This window comes from Trachymyrmex cornetzi, unplaced genomic scaffold (genome assembly GCF_001594075.2).
Source record: "Trachymyrmex cornetzi isolate Tcor2-1 unplaced genomic scaffold, Tcor1.1 scaffold147, whole genome shotgun sequence".
NCBI classification, from domain to species: domain Eukaryota; kingdom Metazoa; phylum Arthropoda; class Insecta; order Hymenoptera; family Formicidae; genus Trachymyrmex; species Trachymyrmex cornetzi.
Genome location: NW_017296059.1, coordinates 1,962,851 through 1,990,470, shown reverse-complemented (window position 1 = coordinate 1,990,470; position 27,620 = coordinate 1,962,851). Strand labels below are relative to the sequence as shown.

Here is a 27,620-nt window from a genome sequence, read left to right as displayed (position 1 = left end):
GTGCCTATACAGCTTGAAATATAGAATTAATTTTGTATGTATGTCTATATATTAGAAGAGCAATTAAATCTTTCATATTGCAAATATACAAATTAATTTATTAAATTAACGAGACATCACGTTATAGATAATTTTTTATAAAATTATTCAATAATACTCCAAGAGTCATAACCAGAAATTTAATTATAGCTGTATCAATAACTTCGGCAAATTAAAAATCTATTTCTTTAATATAAGAAAATTCTTTTTAAAAATCTATTAATATTAATTATTATGTATATATGATGGAAAAATTACGAGACATATTGACGCATACATAGCATGAATAATTTCAGCTTCTTTGGCAAAAAAGAAGCAGCCCGTCCTCTGTTTACTCGCATCTGTTTAATTGTCAAATGGAGAAGGTAGATAGGTAGATATGCGATATGCCAACATATTGATGACAAAATGCCACCAATGTGTTTCCCCCTCCTTCGCGTAGAGTCGAGCTCAATGTCTGCCATAGGCCATAGCGTCGATAGCGTCACATCAAAACAGTTCGCGAGCCAATTCACGTGTCCTGTATACCATCATCGAGAACGTGCACAGATTAATCAAAGGAGATTATTAAGAGGAATCGCGATGTCGCAAGGAAGAGGTGAGTCGTTGACCTGCGAATCTCCTCGTTCCGCCTTCGTTGTCAAGAAATGTCGATTCCACGTGAGAACGAGAGGCTGCATGACAGCTGATGAGCTTACACTCGGAAGTTTGTGGCGGCGGCGATTAAACCCGCTTTTGAAGAGAGAGAGCTTGAGGGGGATTAATTTCAGGATTGAGGGATCTCTTCGAATTGATACCTCCGAATTCTGAAGAAAGTGGGTTATATCGTACACATTGCTACGGATTGCTTTTGTAACAATCCAAATTCTTTACTCCTTCAATTTAAAAATAAAGATTTCTTTAAAATAATTTATATTTACATTAATGTTACATATTTCAATGCTCAATTTTGTTATAATAGGTGTATAATATATATCAACTTTTTTATATAGTTGCAACTTTATCAGATTACTAAATACTTGTTTTTGCCTTCTCACATTGACTTTATTTTGCCATAATAGAGATGTATATAACAATGTACTTTCTTAAATAGTCTACAACTTTGCCACAGATTACTAGATATTTGTTTTTTCTTTTCATATTGACTTAATTTTGCAATATCTTAAGATGCTAATACACTCTGATCGGTTCATGACATCTTAAGGCTGTACTTAAGACAGTGCTAAATGTAAGATCCGACTATAATATGAATACTGCTCTCTGATTAGTTCATCCTAAGACAGTCTTAAATATAAGAATCAATTATGAATATTAGCCTAAATATTTGTTTCTGTCTTCTCACATTGGCGTTACTTGCAGGTAGGAGAAATCGCAAACATCATGATAAAGAGAAAATAATCAATCTTGGTGACAAAGGCAGAGAGGTGATGGAGGACATAAACGAGAACAGTCAAGTAATACAACAGTTTCACGAGTATGCGGCTGAATTAGATGCCAAGCACGATCGTTATGAAAGAATCTTCAAGATCAATCGGGATGTAGGCATCGAGAGCAAAAGAATCATCTTTCTGTTGCACACCATCGATAAGGAGAGTAAACGGAATGCTGTACTAGACACAGCCAAGACAAGACTAGATAACGTAGTACAGAAGTTATTTCGAAATATTGCAACCGAATTGGACGGTCAGGACGCTTATCAGTTCCACAGAGCCTATCGCGCCGGCATAGAAGAATACATAGAGGCGCTGACATTCCATGAATATCTGCAGAATGGTGATATGCAAGACTGGTCCGCTCTGGAAAAAGCATTGACATATCACACAACTTCATCTCCAACCGATTCGCCGGAACAGAGTACTTCCAAGACGATGCAAGTCATGGTCACGCCAACAGACTATATTCTGGGAATAGCCGATCTGACCGGGGAGCTGATGCGAAAGTGTATCAATAACTTAGCGATAGGGGATGTGAGCAGTTGTTACCAAACGTGTAACTTTGTCAGAAAGATATACATAGCCTTCTTAGGCTACACCAGTGTAGTACATAACAACGAAGTAAATAAGAAAATTATTACGCTCAAGCACAGTTTGACCAAAATGGAAAATGCGTGTTATACTATTAAAGTACGGGGATCCGAAATACCAAAGCATATGTTAGCCGATGTGGCCATTGCAGCAGCTGAGGAATATGCCACTGAGGACGACGAGGGATATCAGGCATTTTAATACATGACAGCACAAATTCCTTTTAACATAGATTATTTAATTATTTTTTAGTTATTGTGTGAACTTATCAATCTGATGCGAGATAAAAATAATCGATAGTATTTTATACAGCTGATGATACTGAATCGAAAATTAATTAGTAAAAAAAGTTGTACTCTTCCAGTAGTGTATCATCGATTATTTCAATTCAATTCTGTTAATTATTTGTGTTAGTTTCCGTTAATTTCGCAAAGATTGCATAAAAGATTTTATAACAAAAGATTTATTTTAAACAGTATTTAAGTTTTATATTTTCATATTTCACGCATCAAATTAATATATTTATAACACTTTCCGATATATAAAAGAGTCGATTGTGATATATTATTAACGTTTATATATATATATATATATATCTTTAAATAAATCAAATATATATGCAAGTATAATATTTTAAATTCGTGTACAAAAATAAATATTCTATAACAAAATAGATCTGCACTGTGGTTACATCAATAATTTGGACATTCTCGAAAATGTAGGATCCAATTTTACATGGAAGATCGACAATTGTCAGCCGGTTGTACCGTCCTCTAATTCACTCCTGTCGTCCCAATCATCCGAACTTTCTGTATACACGGACGGCTCGTAATCGGATTCGTCAACAGACTCCTCTGCGGACGACGCTTCTGTTTCAGACGTATCGACAACCACCGAGTGCATGGGGGTGGCGGCTCTTCGACGACGACGCGGCGCGGTGTGTTTAAACTGCGCCTTGTGCTGCGGATTCTTACGATAGCACTTCGCGCCGTATGGACACTCCTCCCGATTGTCAACCTCGTCATAATCCGAATCATCTGGATGACTATAATTGTTCTTGTGATTGGGATTCTTCCTGCAAATTTAAAAAAATTAAGTTTTTTAAACCTACATCGTACTTTCAGTACTTTGACAGAATTATTTTAGGTCTGTTCTTTTTCGAAGAATGTTCTGAATTGTATATACTGGTGCGGTAAGTAAAACATAAATATAAGCTGTTTTCCTTTTATGTGACACAACCGACGCAAATGTCGTTCTATCTTTCGTTGAATGTCAAGAAGGCTGGAACGATGTTTGTGACTTTGTCTTCTAAAAGGAAAGCAGTCGTGGATCGTTTCACTCCAACTTATTGCACCACCTTATTGTGCAGAACATTCTTCGAAAGAGAATAGACCTATTGATAAGAAACTGAATCATATTGTATAACTTACCGATAACATTGAGCACCGTACCTACATTTTTCTCTGGATACTCTATTAGAATTGGATGTACTCGCTTGATCTTGAGACATAGCAACGGGCGACTGAGGATTGTTCGATGGAACTTCTTCGATCTGATCATTGACGTGCACGTCCCATTTGACCTTCTTGCCTGATTCACCATTTGTCGCGGCTTTATTCGTTAAATTAATATTCCTTACTTTCCGCTTTCTGTTACTCTCCTGGTCAACAGGAGGTTCAATTACATCCTGAGAGTCTGTTGACATCTTGGAACTTGTCGCGGTCATATCATTTCCCTCTGGCACGCTGAAAGAAGCATGAAGAAAGACACAGGATGAACAATTGCACTTTTATCATCAGATATTTCTGCTCAAGTAATTGGAGCAAAACCTTGCAGGATCGATCTGCAAAACTGGAGCAGCTTCGTCCCTATGTTCCCCATTTCCATTAACCGGACAATCCTTACGCTCGTTTGATAGATCCTTATCTTGAAGAACATCATTCAAAGTTTTGCCAGGAGATACAGCAGCTTCCATGCTCGACAATAAGCAGGCCTTTTTATTGTCCACATTATTCAAATTTTCCTCATCGACCTGAAATGAAAAAACCGTAATAAGAAAATTTCTCGTACAAAATTGTCTTCGGATATATCAGGCAAGAACTGTACCTTTCTCTTCAACATCTGATCACCTTCCTGCATCATGTCTGTCGAGATAATCTTAAACCAACATTTGTCAGGTAGCAGAGAGCAAACGTCACCTGGCTTTATCGGCACGCTGTCTCCCAATTTAAGAGATCGCCATCGTGCACATCCAGCGGGTTTCATGTAACATGGTGCCACCTAATACTGGTAAATGATTTCTATAGAAAACTGATGTTGTCAACTACAACACATTAAAAAATAAATAACCCAATAAAACAGTAAAGCTTATTTTTATAATGTGACTATTTAAAGATTTAAGGTTACTAAGCAATTCATAACCCAATAAATAGTTACAACACCAACTAAAAGTGACATAACATCAATGTTATAATTTTTTCACTCAATAATATAAATATAATATGACACATTGTTTCACACAACAGTTACATTGTTGAGTACGAAATTATAACATTGATATTATGTTACTTTTAGATGATATTTAATAGACAAGTAATTTCTTTAATTTCTAACTAACCATATATTGTAAAAACAAGCCTAACAATATAACATCAATGTTTTAATTTCACACTCAACAATACAAATATAATACAACGTATGTGGTAATAAATAGTTACATTGTTTAGTGGTAAAGTATAACATTGTTATGTTAATTGGTGTTTACTGGAAAGCTATTACGAAAAATAAATATAAGCTTATACATCACATAATTTCCTTCTATACAAAAAGCTGTTATTAATTTCCTATCGTTACGTGTTGTCAATTGAATTATCACAGAGATTACTGGAGTTTAGTATTATCAGAGTACTAATATATTTAAATGATAAGGAATAGCCGAAACAGGAAACTTTACCGGCGTAATCGTCATTTCATCGTTGGGCGACAAATTGATGGTCACGGCGTGTTTGAGCACCTGGCCGTCGTTGCACTGCGATAATGGTAAAGATCGTTAAGTTTCGCCGTCAAGAAACGTTAAGAATCAATCCTTTAATTAATCAACGCGTCATCGATGCAATCATCAATGAAAAAATCATTAACACGCCGTCGTTCGTGTTTTTAGTGACTCAGAGTCATTTCGAGTTTTCTCGTTTCAACTTATAGCGATTTTATTTATGTTATCCGTATAACATTTAATTGATAAGAGGAGGCACGCGAGTGTCCGCTCATATGCTGCAAAACAAATCGCAGATCACCGCAGCTGATCTCAACGTGTAAATTCAAAGTGCTTCGAAATTCACTGCGCCGCCCGACAGTCGATTGTCGAACGAGTCGTCGACGAAATGCAGCACGAAAAATCGTAGGTAATTTTCGGAGTCCGGAGATAATTAAAGAACGCCGACATTATCAACCGCGTTCAATACATAATTATTATTCTCGAGAATTATATCGATTACGTCTCTCATTGATACATATATATATTTTTTAACAATAATTTTATACTCGTCCCTGCGTGCTTTACAAGTTTGTAGCGCAATGATGTTAGTTTCCTAAACAATAGGAAAATTCTTACGTCACTATAGTTCTACGTTATCATCTGTGCCTAAATTATCGCTTCGACGACTCATTCTTAGCCGCGCGCGATACCTCAGTTCTAAACGCGCGACGAATTTTTCAATACGATATCTGATAAGCATTTTACAGCAGTGACGCAGTCAAATGCGCCGTTATCGGCTATTATCGGCGCACGTGATATTGGCACGTACAGACGGAGCCATAAACAGTCATATACGCCTTATTGCGTAAAATAGCACGCGTGCCGGAGGTGTTATGTATTCGAAGCGTGTGCTTCCTATTATTTAAAGTCGAAATATTTCACGTATTATAATTAATTAATTTATTCTATATTAGACATATTATTAAATTCTGATGTTATTATTGTTATATTATTATTATTATACACATGTAATTATATAATTATTATTATATTAATGTAATATATTATTATTGTTGTGTTAATGGTCAAATATTAATATCGCTATAGCAATTTACAATTTTCTACCTAACTCCAAAAAACAAAGTTGCCAGAAAACAAATTTCAATGTTTTAAATCATTAAGATTTTGTAATATTAATTAAAATGCAATTTTGGTATAATGATTGTAGAAAAATAAAAGTATAATGTTCTTTTGAAATACATTTTTTCTTTTTTTTTTCTTTACATATTTCTATTATTTTTCCGCAAGAGACTGAAAAATGACAATTTTGGAGTTATATCGTTGTTATAGCAAATAATTTATTATGTCAAACAATAATATTTCAATTTACAATATAACGTTATCGTTTTTTAAATAATTAGTAATAATGCTCAAATATTTGGCAGTCTAAATATGTATATCTTATCCTGGCGGAAGTAAAAATCAGTTCACAAATCTAATATAAAAGAAGTGTAAACGCTTTTTTTATGTTATCTCAATTTTGGAATGAAGCTTCTCCTAGAAGCTTAATTCGTTTACACTTCTGTTATTCTCTCCTTACATTTTTTAAATAAAAATTTAATATTAGTGTAACCAATTACCTTGGTAGTTACAATTACTTATTATTTTGAATATTGGAAGTACTGTACTGTTCACAGTATTTTGAATATTCTAAATAAGTGAACAAAACTTTTAATAGTTCAAAAACACAGAAAAAATATTAATCTTAAATTGACAATATTATGCTCATATATATAAGCAATAATAATATTGTGATCTTGAATAAAGTTAAATAAATATCAATAATTGTGATCAAATATTGTAATCTTGCTTCAAAGATTTTAATCTTGATTTGATTGAATTTATATTGATGTATAACTTTATTTTTTTTGTCTCAATTCAAGACGAAACATCCTGCATTATTACAAATTTAATCAAATCAAAATTAAAATCTTTGAAATAAGATTGCAATATTGTTGATACTTGAGCATAATACTCGATTTAAGATTAATTTTTTTTGTATAATACTTTTAATACTAAAAACAAATAATTGATTAGTTACTATTAAATTTCTATAAGGGGAGATATTAACAGAAGCGTAAACGAAGCTTCTTAGAAAACAAAAATTGAGACAATAAAATGTAAGAGTAGCGTTTACTCAATGTTTTTGTTCATCGCGCTCAAACTTTAATATTTAAAATAGATAATTAATTAGTGATTAATCAGTACTAATATTAAATTTCTATAAAGATCGACTTAAGCTGTCATTTTTATTTTCGCCAGAGCGATATATAGCAACTTAGCGAGAGAGATGCATTTATGTCTCCGTGTGTACATTTTCCGCTAACGTCGATGCGGTAAACTTCGAATCTCCCAAGCGTAGCCATGAATCATCCGACAAAATGATTACATGGATAATCTTAACGCGTCAGCTTATCCGTTCGCATACGTCAACGCCAACCGCAACCCGAGTCAGAAATGCGAGAGCAATATTTAATGTCTGTTTATCTCAACTTGATACAGACATTAAAAGATCTACCTCGGATTGATAGATAGAGTTGAAAGACGAATTCATGACAGAATTCGAAGGATTAAATAGCTAAAATTTCATAAGAATTTCAGTCATTTCCGATTTTATTCTACGTAATCTGTATCTTATTGCAGGATTATTTGTCATAAAAGGACTTTTTCTTTTGTTCAGAACGACATTTCTTATGACGTCTTGGTAGAATATCTTTACATAAAATCAGTTATGCAACTCACTCCTGTCGCGGCGCCGCGGCCGATGATATTGTTGCCGATCAGCAAATTCGCTCTCTGCACTAAATCGTTGTCTACTCGTACTATTTGCAGCTTTTTTGTCATGATGAATTTTTCATTAGATAGGTTAACGCGTCGCGGGACATATTTCGGGACTGTCACCAAAAAATTTCTGGTCGTTTCGACAAGAAAAAACCGCACAGGAATTCAGGCTAACTTCAGACGTAGTTGACTGCGATAATTCTCTCATCTAAAGTCATTCACCTTTTTTTTTAGTACAAAGAACATATCCCGAGAGACTTACATATTCTAATTTTGAATTCTACGAAGTAGAATGCCTTTTTTCATAGTAAAGGCAACGAAACATTTTATCCGTTTCCTCTTTTTCACTGCATTAAATCCTAACTAGAAATTTAATGTACTAATTAATTGTTTATTTCGAATATTAAAAGCATTGTTGTTCATGAAAATAAGTAATTAATCACTAACCAATTTAATCAAATTAATTAAATCTTTGTTCAAAAAGTTCGATAAAAATTCAGAATTAGCAGTGCGACACTGTACAAATTAGTGTTGTATCTCATTGATTTTGAATTTATTAAAATCCTTTTAAAAAAATACTGTGAGTATTAAGCCTGATCGGTATTTGCTTCAAAATTTCTTTAATCGGTACTCGAGGATCCAGTAGACATTTCCTTCAACCGTGTTGTACAAAATTATTTATAACAATTTTTTTCACAACTTCACATAATTTTAAGTTACATATTTAACCTTATTCTCCGAATTTTTGGCCTTTAAAATAAGAAAATTCGTTCAGTTACGTTAACTTCAAGCAAAGATACAGCAATTTAAAGTACATTGGACTCGTAAATATTAATACCAACTAAGGAAATTTTGGATATCAATCAGGATTAATATTTACAGTATTTTTCTCTAAGGAGATTTTAACAATAAACTCAAAATCAATGAGATAAAAATAGAATATATTGTACAGTCGCAGTGCTAATTCTAAATATTTCAGCAAGCTTTGAACAAAGATTAATTTAATGTGCAAGATGAGGGAAAAGTATTCTAGAGGAAGAGGGATAATAATCGAAAGGAGGGTAAGAAATTATTCAAGCGTTTAACAATGAAATGTCCTTTTTTCATTTACAATTACAAAGAATGTACACGCTTATAAACAAACAAAGAGAAATGCGCCGAGAAGTTACAGTACAGATCTGACGCGATGCCATAAAGCTCTTTGCGTGGAAAGGTCTCATAAAAAATTACCGGAGAGATGCTAGACTCGGTTACTCGTCGGTGCGTTGAGGATGTTACAATCAGCTGGACCAATCGCTGCTATCATACATTTGTATATCCGAATTAAGCACGCTCTCTCACGCAATCGCGATCGCGATTTTCTTTTTACATCCCTTTGTCGTGTCCTTCCCCGCGGAAATTGCGCGCAATTGCGTCGACCGGCTGTGCAATGTAAATGTCGTTACGTTTGTACACAATTCGATAATCTCGAGAGATGCGGGAACAACCGAGGAAATCATCCTGCAGGCGTGAAAGCGGAAGGAAGTGTCATGTGGTAAAATATGGAACATCTGTCCTCCTATTTCCAAGCCGCGAAATGACACTGGTTGATCCGAGCCCAAAGTAAATTAAACACGGGCATTCTTTCACCACCCAAAAATACCTCTGACAAAAGATTCAGAAAATACTATCACTTTCAACGCGCTATCCAGAATTTATTATCTTTTTGCTCTGAAAGCACCATTTCTTTCAATAAAAATAACAATTTCAATACATGAATAAAAATTCTTTTTCCATAGAATATTACAAAAAAAAAATATTTTAATACCTTTATAAATTTGATATTAAAAGGTAGATGAACTATTTATTTTGAGTATTAAAAGTCTTAAAAGAATTATTGTTATCGGTTCCTTTAATACTAAAAATAAATAATTATTACCTTTCAATATTAAAAAACTGGTCAATATTAAATTGGATTTTTGTAAGAGTAATATATCGTTTTAGGATGTAAAGAAATAATATACATGTATTACAGAGTTCTTCGAAATTATATAATATATTATGATTGTTTTGAATACGGCTTACTTCTTTAAGTAATAAACCACGTATCTCCTGTCAGCAGCACTTTGAGTGGCGAAGTAGTTATTAAATCGTTCGTGAGTGTCACCTGTGACTTATTACAGAATGGCGTGACTCATTATTAACGTGATTTATAATATCGCGATTATTCGCATTATTTTCGTCTCGATACGTCTCGGACGCGGAGAAAGTTTTCCTTTTAAATGATGGTGAGAACGTCGATCGCGGGTCCAGGAGAAACCCGGTGTCGTCGAAACAGTTCCACCAATCGCGTCTGAAATCAATTAAACACAGACATATTTTCTCTATTAAGAGCGCCGCAGACTCCTGAATAAGAACTCGACCATACCCGTGCCCGGAAGATACGAAATCGCGAGCCCTGCAGTCGCTTTGAACACACATTGTCAAGATCCGTCTCTTCACGCACGCGTCCACCATGCAGATCCCGAAAACCTATTCAGCCTCGTTGGAAGGCGAGCTTTTTGTCCGTTCTATGTAGAAACCGAAGACGCATTCCCCACCGGAAAATCCATCGTCGATCGCGGAATCTCGCCGTTTAGCTTATGAAATAGGAACTTTGTAGATCGCGGTCTTCCCTGCGAGGAAGGATAAACTTGAAGGAATCAGTAGGTTCTTTATGAAGCGATGAATTTTTTATGTCGAAAATGTGACTATTGAATTTTTTTTTTGCACGGAAAGAACAGTTTTACTTAAGTATTTAAAAATTTAATTAGACATAAATCTAAAAATAATTTTATTAAATCGTTAAAATAATTATATGTAGAACGCTTAAATATTGATAACAATGCTGTAAAAAGTTTTAGCAATTGATTCCCATACTTTCAGCAAGAAACTTGCAATGTTTATAATGTTATTGCAATATTGCTGAAATTTGTGATAATCTGTGCTAAACAAGTTTATAAATGTCCTACTCTCTAAACTCTTTGGAGTAGAATCTCATTTTAAGGATTGAAAATTGAGCCTTGAAAAAGAGTGGCTCAATTTTTAATCTTTAAGAGTGAGAGATTCACTTCAAAAGTTTTAAAAAGTACATAATTATTTTAATCATTAATTCACACAGAATTATTTTCAGATTTGTATCTAGATAAATTTTTAGCCATGTCAGCAAAATCGTTCTTTCCTACTTCAATTTTTTATCGGATGAGATAAGAGATAGGAAAAAATAGATTTATTATACATATAACTCGGCATTAATATTACGTACGTAACTTTTTGTTCCTTCGTAGTTTAATCACGTCATTATAAATAGAGACAATGAAAGATTAAAGATCTCTGAGAGATCAGACGCGAATCCCCGTCAATTCGTTCAAGTTCATCCGTCTCTTTCTTCGCAGAATCGTTAGATGAAATAGTAGGTCTGGTGTGTCGCAGGCCGGCTTCGTTTGTTGCCTATAGTAAGTATAAGAAACTAATCAGCGGTGTCGTTCGCAGGTCCGATTCGGTGCACGGCGGAGTGATCTTTGGAAGTAATCTTCATCGCTTGGATCGTTCGTCAAGTGTCGTCATGTAATAGCACACATATCACAGCATACCTTTAACGAGCTTGCACTTGTTAGAATAATATAATACGATGTCGTCGTGCTTCGGGGCAAGGTAAACCCACCATACGAGAGCGAAAATACCGAAACGGAAAGTCTTATCGAATCGGTCCTTTTATCGGTGCGATATATCAGAGTGTCCCGAATAGATTTTCTGATGCGTACGTGGTATGTCACGGAACATTGTGTCGTAGAACATTAAAGAATTCAGGCTTGACGTAAAAAAGCTGCAGGTACTACAGATGACGGAAACCTTTTTGGAAAAGCTAAATGATATCTCATTTATCTGAAAAAGGAGAGTATAGAAAAAATATTCTCTGTCAATATCCTTTTGTACTTTATAGACGCGTGTATGGAATTCACACTTTTTTAGAGAGCATTATCGATTTTTTTTTATATTTTTTTTTACATAGTCTTTTTTAACGAAACGTAAGTTTCCGATGGTTCACCTACAGCCCCTTTTTGCATCGAATCTTTTATCAGAGGTGAATAAAATTTAATTAAACGGTGCTGCGATGAATTACTGCGCAGAGGTTTAAATTAAAGAGCCTCGTCGTTGCGTATAAAAGCCCAAGAATATGATAACAATAGATACTTAATCCTTGAATTGCGCAGAAATGCTCGTTTAAAGCTAATCAATGAAATAAGCTGTTAAAAATGGACAGCTGATCTACAATAACGTAAATTAAAGTGTCGTACTTCGTGTTCCATATGTAATGTAAATCCTACGTATTTATATATAAATTAAAAATTAGTATCGCCTTGCGGAATATCTTCTTCGAAGTAATCGACCGAAATGAAGCACTGAGAGTGATAGAGACCCAAGTCACAATTTTTAACGAAAAGTTAACAAAATAACTTATATCAAGGAATGTTCTCTAGCTACTTCTGCGGCTGTCCAAGTGACGGAACGAAGGAACGTGTAAAATGTTAGAACATTGTTTCTAATGAATGTGTAAACGTATTCGAGCAATTCGATCTATGGCATCGCAATGAGCAAAAGTTAGAGCGAGTTACTTATACATGGCCTATTAGAATATATGTAGACTATCCGTTCTTGTCCTAGAACTCTGTTCGTGGCTTAGGTCTATATAAATTTCAACGCTTCAAATAATAAATACACAAAAAGGCGCTCTGTACCGCCAGAACCCACCGCGTGTCCCACAAGCTGAGACGCATATATTACCGCGAAATTTTATTTGGAATGGTACAATGCATCTGTCACAATCATCGGGCATACACACGTGTACGTATGTACATGTATACACAAACTGCTTCCGATTCGCGAGTCTCCTCGAGAAAGAGGCCGCGGGGTCGCGTAACGTCGTCGTCGTCGTCGTCGTCGCCGCGACGCTGTCGAGGAAAGGAAAGAATGAGGAAGAGGAAATGATATGCACCGGAAGAGCGGCTTATACCGAAACAAAAGCGTATGTGTGTGTATGTGTCTTTAAGCGTTAAGCCGCACGCGAGTTGCAAAACGTAGGCGATTCCAAAGAAGTTCATAAAGGGATCCACCTTGTGAGCTTGATCATCTAATCTTCGAAATCGGACATTAACTTTGGTATTCTTAAACTCCTGTCTGTTTTTCTTTCCTCTCATTCTATCCTTTTGATAAAACGATTTCAAATAAATAAAAAAAGAATAATATTCTCTTGCTAGAAATTAAAGTTTGCCGATCAGATGTTGTTAATCCTCAACTGCAGCTATGAAAACTACATCTTACAATTAGTTCTAACGCGTCCTGTTTAAAATACAGAATACATGTGAACCTCTGCCCTAAGGCGATTGACAGAGAAAAGTTTAATGTTTTTTTAGAACTTACAATTTAGGACCTCATATCAATACACAGACTTTACAACCACCTAAAATTTTTGCTTCGGGTCTATTGCTGTTAAGGATTAATACTAGAACTATCAAAACATTTAATTTTTTATCAGCTTTTCAAGCTTTTGTTGCAATCTCTAAATGATTAAATTAATCAATTTGCTTTCTCCATTTATCCTCTTTTTAAAGATACATAAATAGTAAATTTTAATAGTAGAAATAAGTATGACGATATCGAGAAGTCGATATCGAAAGAGAACAAGCAATGCAAATTTTAAGGTCCGATATCCGAGATTAAACGTCCAATCTCGCTGAGACAAATCCCCCACGGATTTCCATTTCAATTCGTCCGCTTCTTCGACGATGACGAATTCGAACCGCTCGCTCAAACCGTACCGGAGTAGCTCTCGCTCGGCCAGACGTAGTATAGGTGACGTCGGCGTGCGTACGCCTGCTGGAGCTGTGCCTCGGACGCCCGCGACGATCCCTGCAGTCCCTGGTGACCTCGTGATAGACCGGTATCGGTATCCGGCTCTGGCTATACTATGGTACCACCGCCTTCTACCGGACTGACCACGTGGAGAGCGGCACCGCCGACCTGGCTGATCCCTGGCTGAAATTAGAGACAACGCGAACCACATCGTTGATACACGGCGATACGAATAACGCGCTTCTAAGTCATCTAAGTCATCTAATAAAAACACGCGTTATTCCCAAGAAGCATCTCGCGCATCTTTTATCATCCCAAGCCAGAGGTTTCTTTTTGATGGACAATTCATCACAGTTGTATGAGCGAAGAACTAAAAAAAAGAAAATTTCAATAATCCAATTTTTAATAATTTAGTATTTTATATTAAGAATTCAATTTCTAATTGTTTAAGAACGTATATTTTGATTAAGAGAGAGACAAATAACTTATGCTTCCATTAAGATCAGGAATTCGTATCTTCATTCAATAGTGTTAAACATATGACTCATGAATAGTTTAAACGGTTCGAACATGTATAATTCTCTCTTTCCTGTCTTGCGAAAACTTTTCGGGAATAATGCAGATCTGGCAAGAGAAAGAGAATGCGTGAGAGCAAAGAGATATAGTGCAAATTGTGCTATAAAATTCAAAAGCGCCGCCGAGAAGTACCTCGACAAGAACGTGTGTAAATGATTTCGAGCGTGTACACTATTCTACTTCCATGACAAGTCCGTTCAAGCGGTAAATAAAGCAAAATAGAACGGAAAATGATAAGTCATACGTACCATGCGATAACTCAGGGAAGTCTCATCCACGATATTCTCTTGCATCAGCCAAAGCGTGGTACAGAACATTAATCTTTCCGATCAATCAAAAGTGAGAAAAAGGAATTAATGCTTTATCGGCCTTGAGAAATAAGCGCAAGCATCATCCGATTAAAAATGATAAAAGACGCGCTATTTAAAATTATAAGTTACGCTAGAAAAAGAAGCAACGCACGCTGTAATGAATTTCATCGCGAACTACTCCGTAATTAGTTAGGTATTTTTCGCAGCGTTGGCCAAAGGCGCGAAAGACTCGCTTTCATTAAATTGTATACATCACGCTGTTCTCAGCGTAATACAGTGAATTAATAGCAGTGATTAAAACATTCTTTTGAACACTCGATAATTGTGTTATGGTATTTATAGTTACACTTCGCAAACGCTGGTTAGCGTTTAATTGATCGCAATTTAATGAGGCTGTCCCTGATACTTTTGGTCAAAGCCGTTAAATGAAAAGGTGAGAGTGTGGGATATTCTCGTGATACAAATGCTCTATGCAAAACGCCCAGGAAACACTATTCGAGCCCTAATATCCTGTAGTAACCTGTAGTATATAATGTGAAAAAGAAAAAAAAGGAAAAAACATGCGATGTTCTTGGCAGACTGTAAATAAACATCGTCTTACATGTGTCATCATACATATGTATGTACGTATGCATATATATGTACGTGCCGCATAAAAGACTCCCCCGGCCGTTCTCCTTGGAGCTTCTGCATTGCACTTGATTGAACAAAATTTCAACAAGCGGAAAGCAAGCAGCAATCGTTCATTCAAATTTTTGCTTTATTGTACAACAAGGCAAAATTCATCGTTTTCAACAAAGGATTAAGTGTTTCTCGCATCTCGTATCGTAAGTTTGAGAGACGACAGTTTGGCTAAATAATTATTTTTCGTTGACTTCTCTATTTAATGATCGGTTAAAGCTAGATAACACTTTACAGAAGATAGAAAGAAGGTTTTCTTCAATAAAGGGGCCTGCCCTGTCACGAGACCTCATAGGGTTCAAACAACATTGCTCTCGAGGATGCAAACCAAAAACATAAATATATCGGTAGTCGATCTCTATCCTATAGCTCGCGTAATTCTGCAATATTCATCGCGAGAATATATCTTGACCAGACCATCATTAGGCACAGATATCAACGACAGCCTATACTATGAATGAACTTTAAGCACATACTGTGAGTAGTTTTTTTTTTATTTGCAGCGCATGCACTAATCAAATATTATAGAATTGATAACATCTAAATAGAAGATAAGTTAAAGCTCCTCCGTTTCCCGCAAAAAAATAATATTAATTAAAACTATATTAATGCATCTGAAAAAAAAAAACAGATATCACAATGTATGTGCGCGCTCTACACTACTTAATTTGAAATATCTATGTTCATGCATTTCGAGTAATAAACTGTATTAAAAAATGTTGTAATTTATCTGATCTAGTCTAGGAAATATCCCGGAAAGATTATCCGAAAAATGTTCGTAATACGTAGACAGATAAAAAAAATATCTAACATAAAAAAAAGTTCTGTGATTCAAAATTTTCCGAAAAAACATATATATTTTTAATTACTTGTTCACTCATAGTATCGTCCGTCTATGTACTTCTGTAATTATATACACAATACAAACTTAGAGAAAAATATTTAAAAAAAGTCCTCAATGCATTTCTCTATGATGGCACCTCCCAATACTAACAGAATTCAAACGCAATTATATACCCTAAGGTCGTAGATTTAAATGTGAATAGGGACTCTTTAAGATTAAATATACTGATTGTAATATATAAAACTTAAATAACAGCGACGCGATCGTCATATCAAACACCCGGCAAGATAATACCGAATTCGTCAGTGTATCTTGTTCTAATACTTCCAAACCAAAATAATCATTTGTCTCAAAGATGTCCTTCCGTCACCACGAAGGTAAAGGAAGACTATCCAAAAGCATTACAAGATTTTCCTGTGCTTTTGTCACGATAACATCATTCTAAATTCTAACTCTACGTATATATGTACAGAATTCTCGGATCATCCGACCAACAGACTCTACTCGACGGACTCGCTAAATAACGATTTGGAAATAACGGGTTACATCAGAGGTCGTTACATCGCATGGAATTGATATTACTAGTGTAAGGGTTGTTGCTATGATGGTGTGATGGCCTGTGCAGGGTGCTGCTTATCGTGAGAGGACCTACCATGTGGCCGGGCCTCGCCCACGTGTACACGTATCCATCCTGACACGCCGTCACGAAGCAATCTTCCCTAAATACTAATTCAGTCAGTCTCTCGTGCGCCAGCTTCTTGCACACCAGCGGCTCGAGGACCGGACACTCGTCGAACCTGGGACACCAGGCGGTCCCTATCAACCTCATGGGATCGTCCATCACGGAACTAACCTTTTTACTTCCCGTCCCACCTACTAAACTCCCACCGACACTGTTATTCAGACTACTACTCGTCGTACTCGTCGAATTGCCGGTGCTCGCCTTATCGCCACCGTTATTTTGCACAACTGTCGTCGTGCTGTTGTTGGCCGTCGTCGCCGTTGCACCTGTGCCGCTACCTCGCATAGTGAGGCTAAAGTTTCTCTTGTGATTATCACCCTTACGCTCGCCGAAGCCAAGACCCGCTAGCCTCTGCGTCAGCGAATTAACGGTTGCCACCGCGGCATTCGTGCTACTGCTATTGTTACTAGTCTCATTATTACCACTCGCGTTCTCCTTGAAGTTTACATTATTTGAATTATTATGTTTAGCATTCGAATTCGAATGGTGATTCACCGTTGTCGCCGCTCCATTGCCACTATTAAACGTACCCGAGGACGACAAGGTACCGCCACTGGTGCTGCACGCCGCAGAGGGTCTTTGCTTGGCACACACCGGTTGCCTCAGTACATCCTCCGTAATGTCCCATAGGCACAGTTGGGTGTCCTGCGATACACTGCCTAACCTGTAGCACGTACCGCCCGACATTCTCAATTCAGAACTACAGGAATTGCGATTCGAGTGAACACCACCGCTCTGCGAGGTCGTGGATAGACGGTGCGACTTCTCGTGGAAGTGATTATGATTGTTGTGCGACATCGTCGTTTCGTCATCCGAACCGCTAAAGTCGGGATCGTGATCACCGTAGGACGTCGTGTATGGATCAAAGGCAACCACGCTCACCCAACTATGATGACCTTGCCCCCGCGCCACCACCCGCTTCTCGTGGAAGCTCCAAATAGTCACCAGATCGTCCTCGCCGCCGACCACCACGTAACGTCCGTCCGGCGACCAACACACGCACAAAAAGCCACCAAAGTAGCTCCTTGCCGAGCCAACCAGTTCCATGGTGTTGTATTGAAAAACACGCAGAAACCCATCCTGTGATACCACGGCTAAGTTCGTGCCACATGGGCTGAAGGCGAATTCATTTATACAACATCCTTCCGCGCCTATCACCCACCGGTACAGCGGGTTTCTGGTGGATTTGGTTTTGCAGGTATATATGGCGTATCCGTCACCCGACTTGAATGACTGATAGTGCGGCGCAGTGGTGCCGCAAAGCAGCTCTTCGTTATAGAGGTACAGCTGACCGGAGCTATGAGAGACCAGAAATAGGTTGTTTGAGCTGGGAACCCACTTTATACATGTCACCTTGCTCTTGTCTATCAACCTCTGAAAAAAAAAAAAACGTTCTCATTACAGATAACAAAAATATTTTCATGTTAAAATGAAGCAAAATTAATAGTGCCGCGAAAAACTGTTTAGAATTTATTAATCGTATCTTGCATTCAAAATAATCTCTATTAAAATTTTTTTTTATAAAAAAATATTTAATAAAATTAATCTAACTAAAATAGTGCTTCTCTTATTTTGTAGCGATATAAAGCTTACTAAAAAATCAATTTTTATATTACAATCTCAATGTTATGATTGATAAACAAAGATAAAAAGGAAATAGTACTAGTGATTTGAAGATAATATTGAACGTTATTGAAGTATTAAAAATGTTTTACAAAGCGTAACTGTATACGTATAAATTATCAGACATTCATTGAGACCGAAATGTATTTAAAATAGGCAGCACATAGTTCCATTAAGGCCTGTTTCTGCTACAAGAAGACAGCGGAAAGTTATGTAATGTTGCTTGTTGAGCTTAATTATTTGATTGAGATATAATTGCATTAGTGCGCGGGCCTACCGGCATAGAATAGCCCGGTTAATGCGCTGCTAAATATTAAGCACAGTCATTGCAGGATGCAGCGGATGGCGTGAGGTATCCTGAACCAGCATTTATTTTCCAGTTTATCATGTTTCAATAAGATAACACAGACATATCATCAAGAACGGATAAGTGTTGACAGTTATTACACACATTGTCAGGAAACTACAGTTTGATATTAGCTGCATAGAGAATTCTGTTTGAACTAAAAGATTATTTATCTCTCCACGTAAGCTAGCAGATAATACAGGAAATGATTCTTTCTAGCAATCGCAAATGCAGATGAGAAGTTTTCCTTCAGGTTCACGTAACTCATAGAGACTTGTCAATAGAAATTTCGTGCCAAATTTGCTTTTACGTACGTCTTCATTGTACAATTTGCTGAGTTGAGAACTGTCCTTCTTTATCGGATCGATCAGCTGTATCTGCCCTGTGGAAAATCCTACCAGCAATGGAGCACTATCGGCCGTTGCTGTTGTTTGATTAAAATTGTGGCAGGTCGGATTCGTTCCCTTGTACAACTTTTTGTCCACTGGTTTGTTCAAGTCTACAGCCTGAAACATTTTAACACTGTGTCATGTCGAGTTTTTTCAACCAAATCCTTTCAGTCGATAAATAGTTTACTTTCTAGGATACAAAAATTTGAAATGGCTATACATGCGATAAGTTATTTAAACTATATTAGATACATTTTTCATTTCGGCACTAGTCTCTAAAAGAACTTTCTCGCTTAAGTCAAATATCAAATGGACACCTATTTTACATTAGATCTACTTCTTATTCCTGCACTAGAATTTTCTTTCTTGCTTTTATCAAATATCGAACATATATCATCTTAAATTCCCAAAGTATATATACTATTCAACCACAGAAAGCAATTTAAATTCCAAAGAAAATATACTAGTGCAGCTGTAGAAAACAGACCTATTTTCTTATCTTGAAAACCTTTCAGAGCTGATTTCGAACTTCTGTGAGAGTTAATTCTGTCGGTTTTTTATTTCTACACATAAATCAAGGATTCCATCAACGAATACTAATTGTAAGAATTAAGATAGCAGTATTATTTGCGATACCGTTTAGGGGTATGTGATTACTCAATATACTTCCGACGAGAGAGAAACATCAGCGTGAGTGGTTGTCGTCAGCTCTCTCGTTGATGAGTAAGAAAAAGGGGGAAAAAAGGGGGGGGGGAGAAAGGCAGCAACGATTCAACGCGAGTCGACCCCAGAGGAAGCTCTCGACGTCGCGTTCATCGTCGCGGAGGACGAGGCACGGCGAAACCGAGCCAGTCCGCAAAGATGGAGGTCTCTCTCGACGTTTGCGAGGTTAGGTCGCAACGACGACGGCTCGGGTATACTCCGGACGCGTCGCGCGTCACCGTCGCCGTCGTCGCTGGGTTATGGCTCACCTTCTTGACACCGCGATAGACGTAGACGTAGAGCTCCTTGCCGAAATTGAAGCACATTCGGTCACCGAGGCCCTGTGCGCCCGTGGGGTCTGCTGGGTCCGGCAGCGTGACGAAGGACACCCTGACGGACGCGCTGCCCTGGCTGTTGGTGTAGCCGACTCGGTTCGGTCTCGAGTACTCCGACAGGGTCATCAGCTTGTAGGTGCCCTCCCGCGTGACGAATTGTGTTTTCAGGTCCTCCTTCCCTCCACCGTCCAGCTGCACAGCCATCTTACCACCAGCAGCAGCAGCAGCAGCAGCGGCGCAACGGAGGAGCTCATCAGACACGCAGGGAAATATAGCTCGTAGGCCGCCCTCGTTACTGGCCCGTCGTCGTCGTCACACCGACGTGTTGACCACCGATCGACAGAACCGACAGAACGTCCGGCCGACCGACCGTCCGTACGTGGTGCGTGCGTCGCCGTCGTACGATCGCCCGACTCCCCGACTCCCTCGCCGTCGCTCGCGTGTGGCTGAGACGGCTGAGTGGCTCCCCTGAGTCCCCTCGCCTCGGCCCTCGGCCCGTGCCCGTACCCGTGCCCGTGCCCGTGCGCCCGTCTCCGTCTGCAGGCAACTTCACGCGCGCGAAACGAGCTCCACCGCCGGCGGGGCCGGCTGCGAGTGCGGGCGGCCACGATTGGCAGAGCCACGCCGGGAAATCGTGCGAGAGATTGCCGTAAATCCGTATAACGTTTCACCACGTTTCTCGCCGGCCGCCTGGCCTGGCTGGACTTGGCTCCGTCCTCTCTTTTTTTTTGTTTTCCTCACTGTATCCCTCCGTCCCTCTCCGTCTCGCACGACGGCGCTGGACGGCGCGAACGCGGCTTAAAGGGCGCTCGAATTGCTCGAAATACTACTCCGAATTCTCCGAAACCGTACGAACTGCTGCTTGTCTTGTGTAGTGCGCTCGCCGAACGGTGGCGGCGACTCGCGCTGTCAGGATTGCTTCAGATTTTTGCAGCGCCCTGCGCATCGTTTCTACGCATTCAAAATTTGTGACAGTCTTGCAAGAAATATAAATTCACTTATTTCTTGCAAGATTGTTGTGCTAATCATTCGTACGACGCATCGTAATTATTCTCTTTTCTTAGTCCTGAACGGAAACTGTTTCTTCAAAAATATTTTCTCACGGATATGATAGTACAAGATTTGATAAGATTGGCGTTCGAAGGAAGATTAAACCAAATGAAAGTTGAAAATTAACTACGTTTATTATATAACATGTGTCGTGTTCCAATTTAAATAACTTTGATATAATTTCAATGAAAAAAATTTTTATAATATCCATAGAGCACAGATTATTTTAGCAACACTGCAATATTGATGCTATTTTCTGTGCTTTTCATATTTTAAATTTATAAAGATTTCTGAAAAGTGTCTTTTCTTTAGTTTTTATAAATTTTTTTTTTGGAAATTGTAGAATGAGAAATCTTATATTCCACATATTTTAAAATTTTTAGAATATTTTAGAACATTTTAGAATGTATGTACATAAAAAATTTTAGAAAAAATAGAGACTATCACAGCATTTTTGAAAAATGTTCCAATTCGTGTGAAAAAATCTGAGAAATTTTCTAAATAGTAATTAAATTATACAGAAATGCTGCAAAACATTATATGAACAATTCAAAGAAAAATTCTTGCCGAAGGAAGGCCATTTCATTTCAAGAACGCATTTACGCGCAATCGGGCGTATCGCCGGGATATTGCGCTCCCTTCACGGCACTGGCGACGTCGTTGCGATGCGCGCGCAGTGAAGTTAGCAATCATCCGCTTTGGTACCGCGGCTCGTGCGGGCCCTGTTTAGGGACCGGATATTTTGTAAACAAGCGCGAGCGAAGGGTCAATTAATTTCGCCCGCTTTTTCCTGCTTCCCCCCTCTCGTACCCCTTCCTATGACTCTATGTCGTCGTTCGCACGTCGTCGGTGAGATGGACAATTGTATGAAAAGATTCCGCGCAATTTCGAACAATTCCGCTTTCGAATCGAAGTAAGTTTTCGTTCTCTTTCTTTTCCTCTCTCTCTCTCTCTCTCTCTCTCTCTCTCTCTTTTTCTCTCTCTCTTCCTTTTCTCTCTTTCTCTCCCTCTCCCGTCTTCTCCTACCGGAAAGCCTACCGTCTTGTGACGATGAATTCATCCGTGAAACTTGAGTGCCGCAGAATTGAATTCGCCAGAGATAATTACGAGGTAGATAATTGTTACGCGGCGATGTATCAAGTCAAGTGCAAGTTTCGCCAACATGTTGATTGACTCCAATTTAGCTGATCTTCTATCTCTTTTTAGATTGCACGCGTCTTATACTTACAATTATAGTAGTTAATATAATTTCAACCGACCACAGAAGCTTTAACTGAGTGCAGTTAATTCTAATTGCTCATTTTTATTTATAAGTAAAATGATCGGTTAATTAAACCGATCATTATTTTATTCTACACGCAGAACATGGATTAAAAAGTTTCTTCGAATATATTTTGGTTTGCATTTAATAAGTTCTAATTTTTTAAATCAAGTATCGCCTTTACAGTTTATGCACCTTATTTTTCTCAATTATTTATCATTTTTCTTTATTATTTTATTATTATTGTTATTATTATTTATTATCATATTATTTTATTATTTCATTTTGATTTTGTTATTTATCATTTTTCTTATTTATCTTACTTCTTTTGAGACTTAAGATTTGTTAAAGGAAACATGTCTTTTGCATTTGACATTTATATGCAAATACTAAAAAAAACCCCAAAAATTTTTAAATCGATCTTTTTGATTTTTCAAAAGTTAAATTTACAGAAATAATTTTCTTTTCCATTCAATTCAATTCGTCCATTTTTTTCATATCGTTCGAAAACGTAATTTTATTTCAGTTCGCTGCTAACGCGATCCGATTTGAACTTAGCCGCACTAGACGTGATCTTGTCGCCATTGCGCCAAAATCGTATCCTTTCCGGTTTCCTCTCAACGATCATTTCCGTGAAGGTCGCGCGCGTACAGGTGCCTTTTCGTGCTGACGCTGACACTCATTTTCAGCTTTAAAATAAGTCACGTGATCGAAATTGACGTTTGATATTCGTCAATTTATATCACGTGACTTATTTTGACGCCGAAAATGAGTGTCGAGCGTCAGCATGAAAACTGAAAAGGCACCTTTACCGTCGAATGTCGTTGATCACGACTCCGAATCGCGAATAGTGTCGACGAAATCGCATTTACTTAGCTCCGCACCCGCGTTCGTGTTCGAATTGAAGTGTAAAGTGCCGATGTTAGTTACGTCGAACGTTTGTTAAAAGAGGATGCAGTTTCCGTGCAACACCTTGGAATTTGAGACTTGTCCCAAGAAGTCGGACATTTTTGGCGCAATGGTGAACAGGACGCTGCTTCGATGGTGAGTGTCTTTTTGATTCTTTTCGGCGACCGCCTCAATTAATTGCCTTAATTAATTGGAATTGCTTGTGATTGTTTTGACATCTTTTCTTTCGAAAACGACAATGACGTGAATTAATAGATATGAATGAATATTACGGTAATTTCTACGATATAATATTCAAACACTTCTATCTAAATAAGACGAGACAAGAACAATTAGAAATTAACGTAATATTGTGTTATTATTTAAATCTTTTGTAAAGATAATATTAATATTTTTATTCAAAAAATAATGTAAAATTTCATCTGGCATCGGTTTTAGTTTTGTAATTGGCGCATTTAGAGTACATTCCACTTGGCGTTTGCAACGCTTGTAAATATCTTTTCACATCCTTGTTGAACATTCGATAAACAACAAGGACGTAATGATGTTCACGGGCATTGCGAACACCGTGTTTACACCGGAAGTGTAAACTGTAACGTATTCCACATTTTCAAAATGGCGACTAATGCGTAGTCGCGCATTTCCTTTTTGCTTTGGCGTGATTGGTTCATTCTTCTCGGGATAAATGATTACGCAAATTATTGGTGCATCTGTGTTCGTAGTCTGGTGTCTGTATCGCCAGAGAGAAACCTGAGTTTGGGAACTATATGACTACATTTTCTGACACTATCGATAAAATCGTATCGTCGAAAGTAGATGTGGTTTGCGTCTGTACTAAATCCTCAGGCTAGAATCGTGCAGCTATCCATAGGAAGGATAGTCGGAACCAGGTTATGTGCACGTGAGATTATTGTATACAAAAATATGTAATTAACTATTGGAAACAGAATGATTAATTAATTATTTGAGCGAGAATTCTAGGGTAGGTTTACTGAAAATTGGATTTGTTTAAATTGATATGCAATTTAATTACTTTTTACCAATAATTGAATATGTAATGAAAAGTTATGTCAGGTGTTAAATGGATTATCATACCATTTCTTATCGCATGTTACTATCTAAAGTATAAAGTTAACAGTATATATATTGAAAGTAAAATTTTACAATAAAATAAACACAAGTTGTACTAGCATGTTAGAAACTCAGCAATATGAATAAATTGAATATCAATGAAAAGTTACGTTAGATTGATTATTATGCTACCAATTTCTTATCACATGTTGCTAGTTGAAGTAACAGTATATTTATTAAAAGTAAAATTTTACAATAAAGAAATAAATATAAGTTGTATTATTATGTTAGAAACTTTTAAATTTGATTAATTGTATTTATATTTATGTTCTTTTTCTCTAGCAATACATGTATAATTCACAGATAAAATCAGAATTACATTCCAATGGCTCCGATGAAACAAAAGCGATCATTTCATTCTAAAAAGAGAAAAATCGATGAACGCTATGAAAAGCGACCAAAACCAAAGAAAGAAAAATTCGATTTAAGGAAAGCCTCTTATATTAAAGAACGTGATGCAAAGAATGAAGAAATTGAAGCTCGCAGGCGAATAATGGAAGAGGAGAAAATACGTCAGCGACTGGAGGAAAGTGACAGTTCTGAAGAAGAAGTTGATCCTTGGATGCTTTATATATCTAAGTTATCTGGTTATAAACACACAAATTTAGTAGAGAAATTAAGGAAGCCAATTGTAACAAGTTCAGAAAGTGAAAACGAAGATTCTGATACACAGAATAAAAATAAAACAAAGTCAAAGGGAAAAATGGAGAAAATTAAGAGAATGAAAAAGAAAAACATTGAAGAAAAGAATGAAGAATTTGAAGCAAATGAAGAACCTTCTGATCAGGATGAAGAGATTTTATTCACGATGAAAGAGGATGATTATGAAGATGCTGAGACTGCCCAAGAAGACATTGGCCATTTGAGAGATCCATTCTCTTTACATTTACGTAATGATATGGATGATGAACTGTATAAAGCAGTCTCTGCAACACCACAGATTACAGAGACCACGACGTTATTATGGCCTACATTGGGGAATCTGATATGTCATATTCCAAAACCAGCTGTTGATTCAAATGACAAAGCAGCAAAAGTAAAAAAGCTTCTGGATGATGAAGAGAAACAGTATACAAATTGTGGTAAAATTCCTACTCTGATTGAGAACGTCAACTGGAACAAATTGCATGTAAAATCACAGATTCAAAATAATTTGATTAAAGCTAATTATAATATAAAGGATACTGTAGAAAAAAAGTTACCTTTGACTTCTCTTCAAAGGGAATTGTTTTCGGTGATAAATAATTATCAAGACTTGCATTATCCTGGAAGAACATTTTCCAATGCCGATGAAATACGATTCATTTATTGCCTGCATGTAATTAATCATGTTCTGAAGACCCGAACAAAAATACTGCATCATAGTGCAAAATTAGCAAAGGCCAGTCGTAGTGGCATGGGAGAAGTTCCAGACGAGTACAAGGATCAGGGTTTAGTTAGACCCAAAGTACTTATAATAGTTCCATTCAAACATTCTTGCTTGAAGATAGTCGAGATGTTCATCTCGATTTTGTTTGGGGAAGACAAAGGCGGTTCTGTCATCAACAAGCTGCGATTCATGGAAGATTTTACTGGAAACGAATTAGCAGTGCCCAAGAAGAATCCTAAACCAGCAGATTACGAACTGACCTTGCAAGGAAATATCGACGACAAGTTCAAGATAGGCATGGCGCTTACCAAGAAAACTCTCAAGTTGTATACAAATTTCTACTCTTCCGACATTATAATCGGTTCGCCGTTGGGTCTCAGGAGAGTAGTAGGTGCAGAAGGCGAAACGGTGAGAGACTACGATTTTTTGTCATCTATAGAATTGCTAATCATGGACCAGATTGACACGGTTCTCATGCAAAACTGGGATCATCTGTATCAAGTTTTGGATTACATGCATCTGCAACCCAAAAAATCTCACGATATCGATTACTCTCGTCTCAGAAGTTGGTGCGTGAATGGCTGGACAAAGTATTACAGGCAGACATTGATCTTCTCCAGTATCGAAACACCATATATAAACACGATGCTGATCAGGAAATGCTTTAACTACGCCGGCCAGGTGAAAGTACTGAATGCATTGGAACCGGGCTCAATTCGTGACGTGACCATCAAAGTTCCACAAGTCTTCTACAGATTCGACGCTTCCGATCTTTGTCAAGCTATCGATAGCAGACTAGATTTCTTCCTGAAAGAGATATTACCGCGATACACGGATCCTATATACAATCACACATTAATCTACGTGCCATGCTACTTCGACTTCGTATATCTACGCAACCGCATGATGAAGGAGAAGATGAGTTTTACGATGATCAGCGAGTATACCCAGGATCGAAAGGTCGCCCGAGCGAGGGATATGTTCTTTCACAGCGACGCACATTTCCTCCTCTATACAGAACGCTGGCATTTCTGGCGCAGAACGAGGATAAAGGGTATCCGTCACCTTATATTCTACCAGCTGCCCACTTATCCACATTTCTACAGCGAAATGTGTAATCTGATGGATAATCTGTATCAGAATCCACGTTCCGGCACGGAGTACAATATGTCGGTAACCGTTATTTACAACAAATTCGACGCCATAAATCTCGCTCAAATAGTGGGTCAGAATAGAGCCACTAAAATGATAGAATCAGAATCTAAAGTACACACGATTAAATGCTGACTTGAATTATCTTTCTATATTTGTGTATATCATGCGAAGAGATAATTATAAGTAATTTAGTAACTACAATAAACGCGCGCGCGCGCGTAATTTTATACAACTGCGCTATCGCTGTTAATAAAGTAATTATTTTAGAAATAAAATGTAAAATAATTATTTCAATATAGGATCTTTATTAATGATCATAAAAAACTTACATAAAACATCTATCGAGTAAATGTTAATCACGATAAAAAACACGTTAGAGTAATAACGAATTTCTATTTTATCATTGCTGCATGTACTTCTCTCTCTCTTTCCAATATTAATAATTAC

At 37.3% G+C, this 27,620-nt stretch overlaps 4 protein-coding genes across 10 annotated transcripts; 2 read left to right on the top strand and 2 right to left on the bottom strand.

Moving 5' to 3' along the window:
- The first annotated feature begins 511 nt into the window (after positions 1 to 511).
- Trax (Translin associated factor X) lies at positions 512 to 2,407 on the top strand. Its single transcript, XM_018502160.1, has 2 exons — positions 512 to 637; positions 1,399 to 2,407. Exons 1-2 carry the CDS (start codon positions 622 to 624, stop codon positions 2,262 to 2,264), a joined length of 882 nt encoding a protein of 293 aa, XP_018357662.1. The 5' UTR covers positions 512 to 621; the 3' UTR covers positions 2,265 to 2,407.
- A 300-nt stretch (positions 2,408 to 2,707) lies between these two features.
- LOC108757650 (aprataxin and PNK-like factor) lies at positions 2,708 to 8,036 on the bottom strand. 3 transcript variants are annotated; one of them, XM_018502132.1, is made up of 6 exons: positions 7,840 to 8,036; positions 5,017 to 5,091; positions 4,170 to 4,343; positions 3,893 to 4,095; positions 3,494 to 3,808; positions 2,708 to 3,138 (listed from the first exon to the last, which is right to left on the bottom strand). In XM_018502132.1, the coding sequence occupies exons 1-6, from the start codon at positions 7,939 to 7,941 to the stop codon at positions 2,817 to 2,819; spliced, it is 1,191 nt and encodes a 396-aa protein (XP_018357634.1). In that variant the 5' UTR covers positions 7,942 to 8,036; the 3' UTR covers positions 2,708 to 2,816. The 3 variants fall into 3 exon arrangements, with proteins under 3 accessions (XP_018357634.1, XP_018357636.1, XP_018357635.1); XM_018502134.1 differs by lacking the exon at positions 7,840 to 8,036 and having other exon boundaries at positions 4,170 to 4,386; XM_018502133.1 differs by lacking the exon at positions 7,840 to 8,036 and having other exon boundaries at positions 4,170 to 4,349.
- Positions 8,037 to 13,486: 5,450 nt separating this feature from the next.
- Positions 13,487 to 20,763, bottom strand: LOC108757838 (WD repeat-containing protein 20). 4 transcript variants are annotated; one of them, XM_018502478.1, is made up of 5 exons: positions 20,233 to 20,763; positions 19,187 to 19,378; positions 16,814 to 18,277; positions 14,574 to 14,646; positions 13,863 to 13,932 (listed from the first exon to the last, which is right to left on the bottom strand). In XM_018502478.1, exons 1-4 carry the CDS (start codon positions 20,500 to 20,502, stop codon positions 14,596 to 14,598), a joined length of 1,977 nt encoding a protein of 658 aa, XP_018357980.1. In that variant the 5' UTR covers positions 20,503 to 20,763; the 3' UTR covers positions 13,863 to 13,932; positions 14,574 to 14,595. The 4 variants fall into 4 exon arrangements, with proteins under 4 accessions (XP_018357979.1, XP_018357980.1, XP_018357981.1 ...); XM_018502479.1 differs by lacking the exon at positions 13,863 to 13,932 and adding an exon at positions 14,343 to 14,373; XM_018502477.1 differs by lacking the exon at positions 14,574 to 14,646 and having other exon boundaries at positions 13,487 to 13,932.
- A 2,612-nt stretch (positions 20,764 to 23,375) lies between these two features.
- LOC108757837 (digestive organ expansion factor homolog) lies at positions 23,376 to 27,379 on the top strand. 2 transcript variants are annotated; one of them, XM_018502474.1, is made up of 2 exons: positions 23,376 to 23,653; positions 24,932 to 27,379. In XM_018502474.1, the coding sequence occupies exon 2, from the start codon at positions 24,975 to 24,977 to the stop codon at positions 27,303 to 27,305; it is 2,331 nt and encodes a 776-aa protein (XP_018357976.1). In that variant the 5' UTR covers positions 23,376 to 23,653; positions 24,932 to 24,974; the 3' UTR covers positions 27,306 to 27,379. The 2 variants fall into 2 exon arrangements, with proteins under 2 accessions (XP_018357976.1, XP_018357977.1); XM_018502475.1 differs by lacking the exon at positions 23,376 to 23,653 and adding an exon at positions 24,348 to 24,500.
- The last annotated feature ends 241 nt before the right edge of the window (positions 27,380 to 27,620 follow it).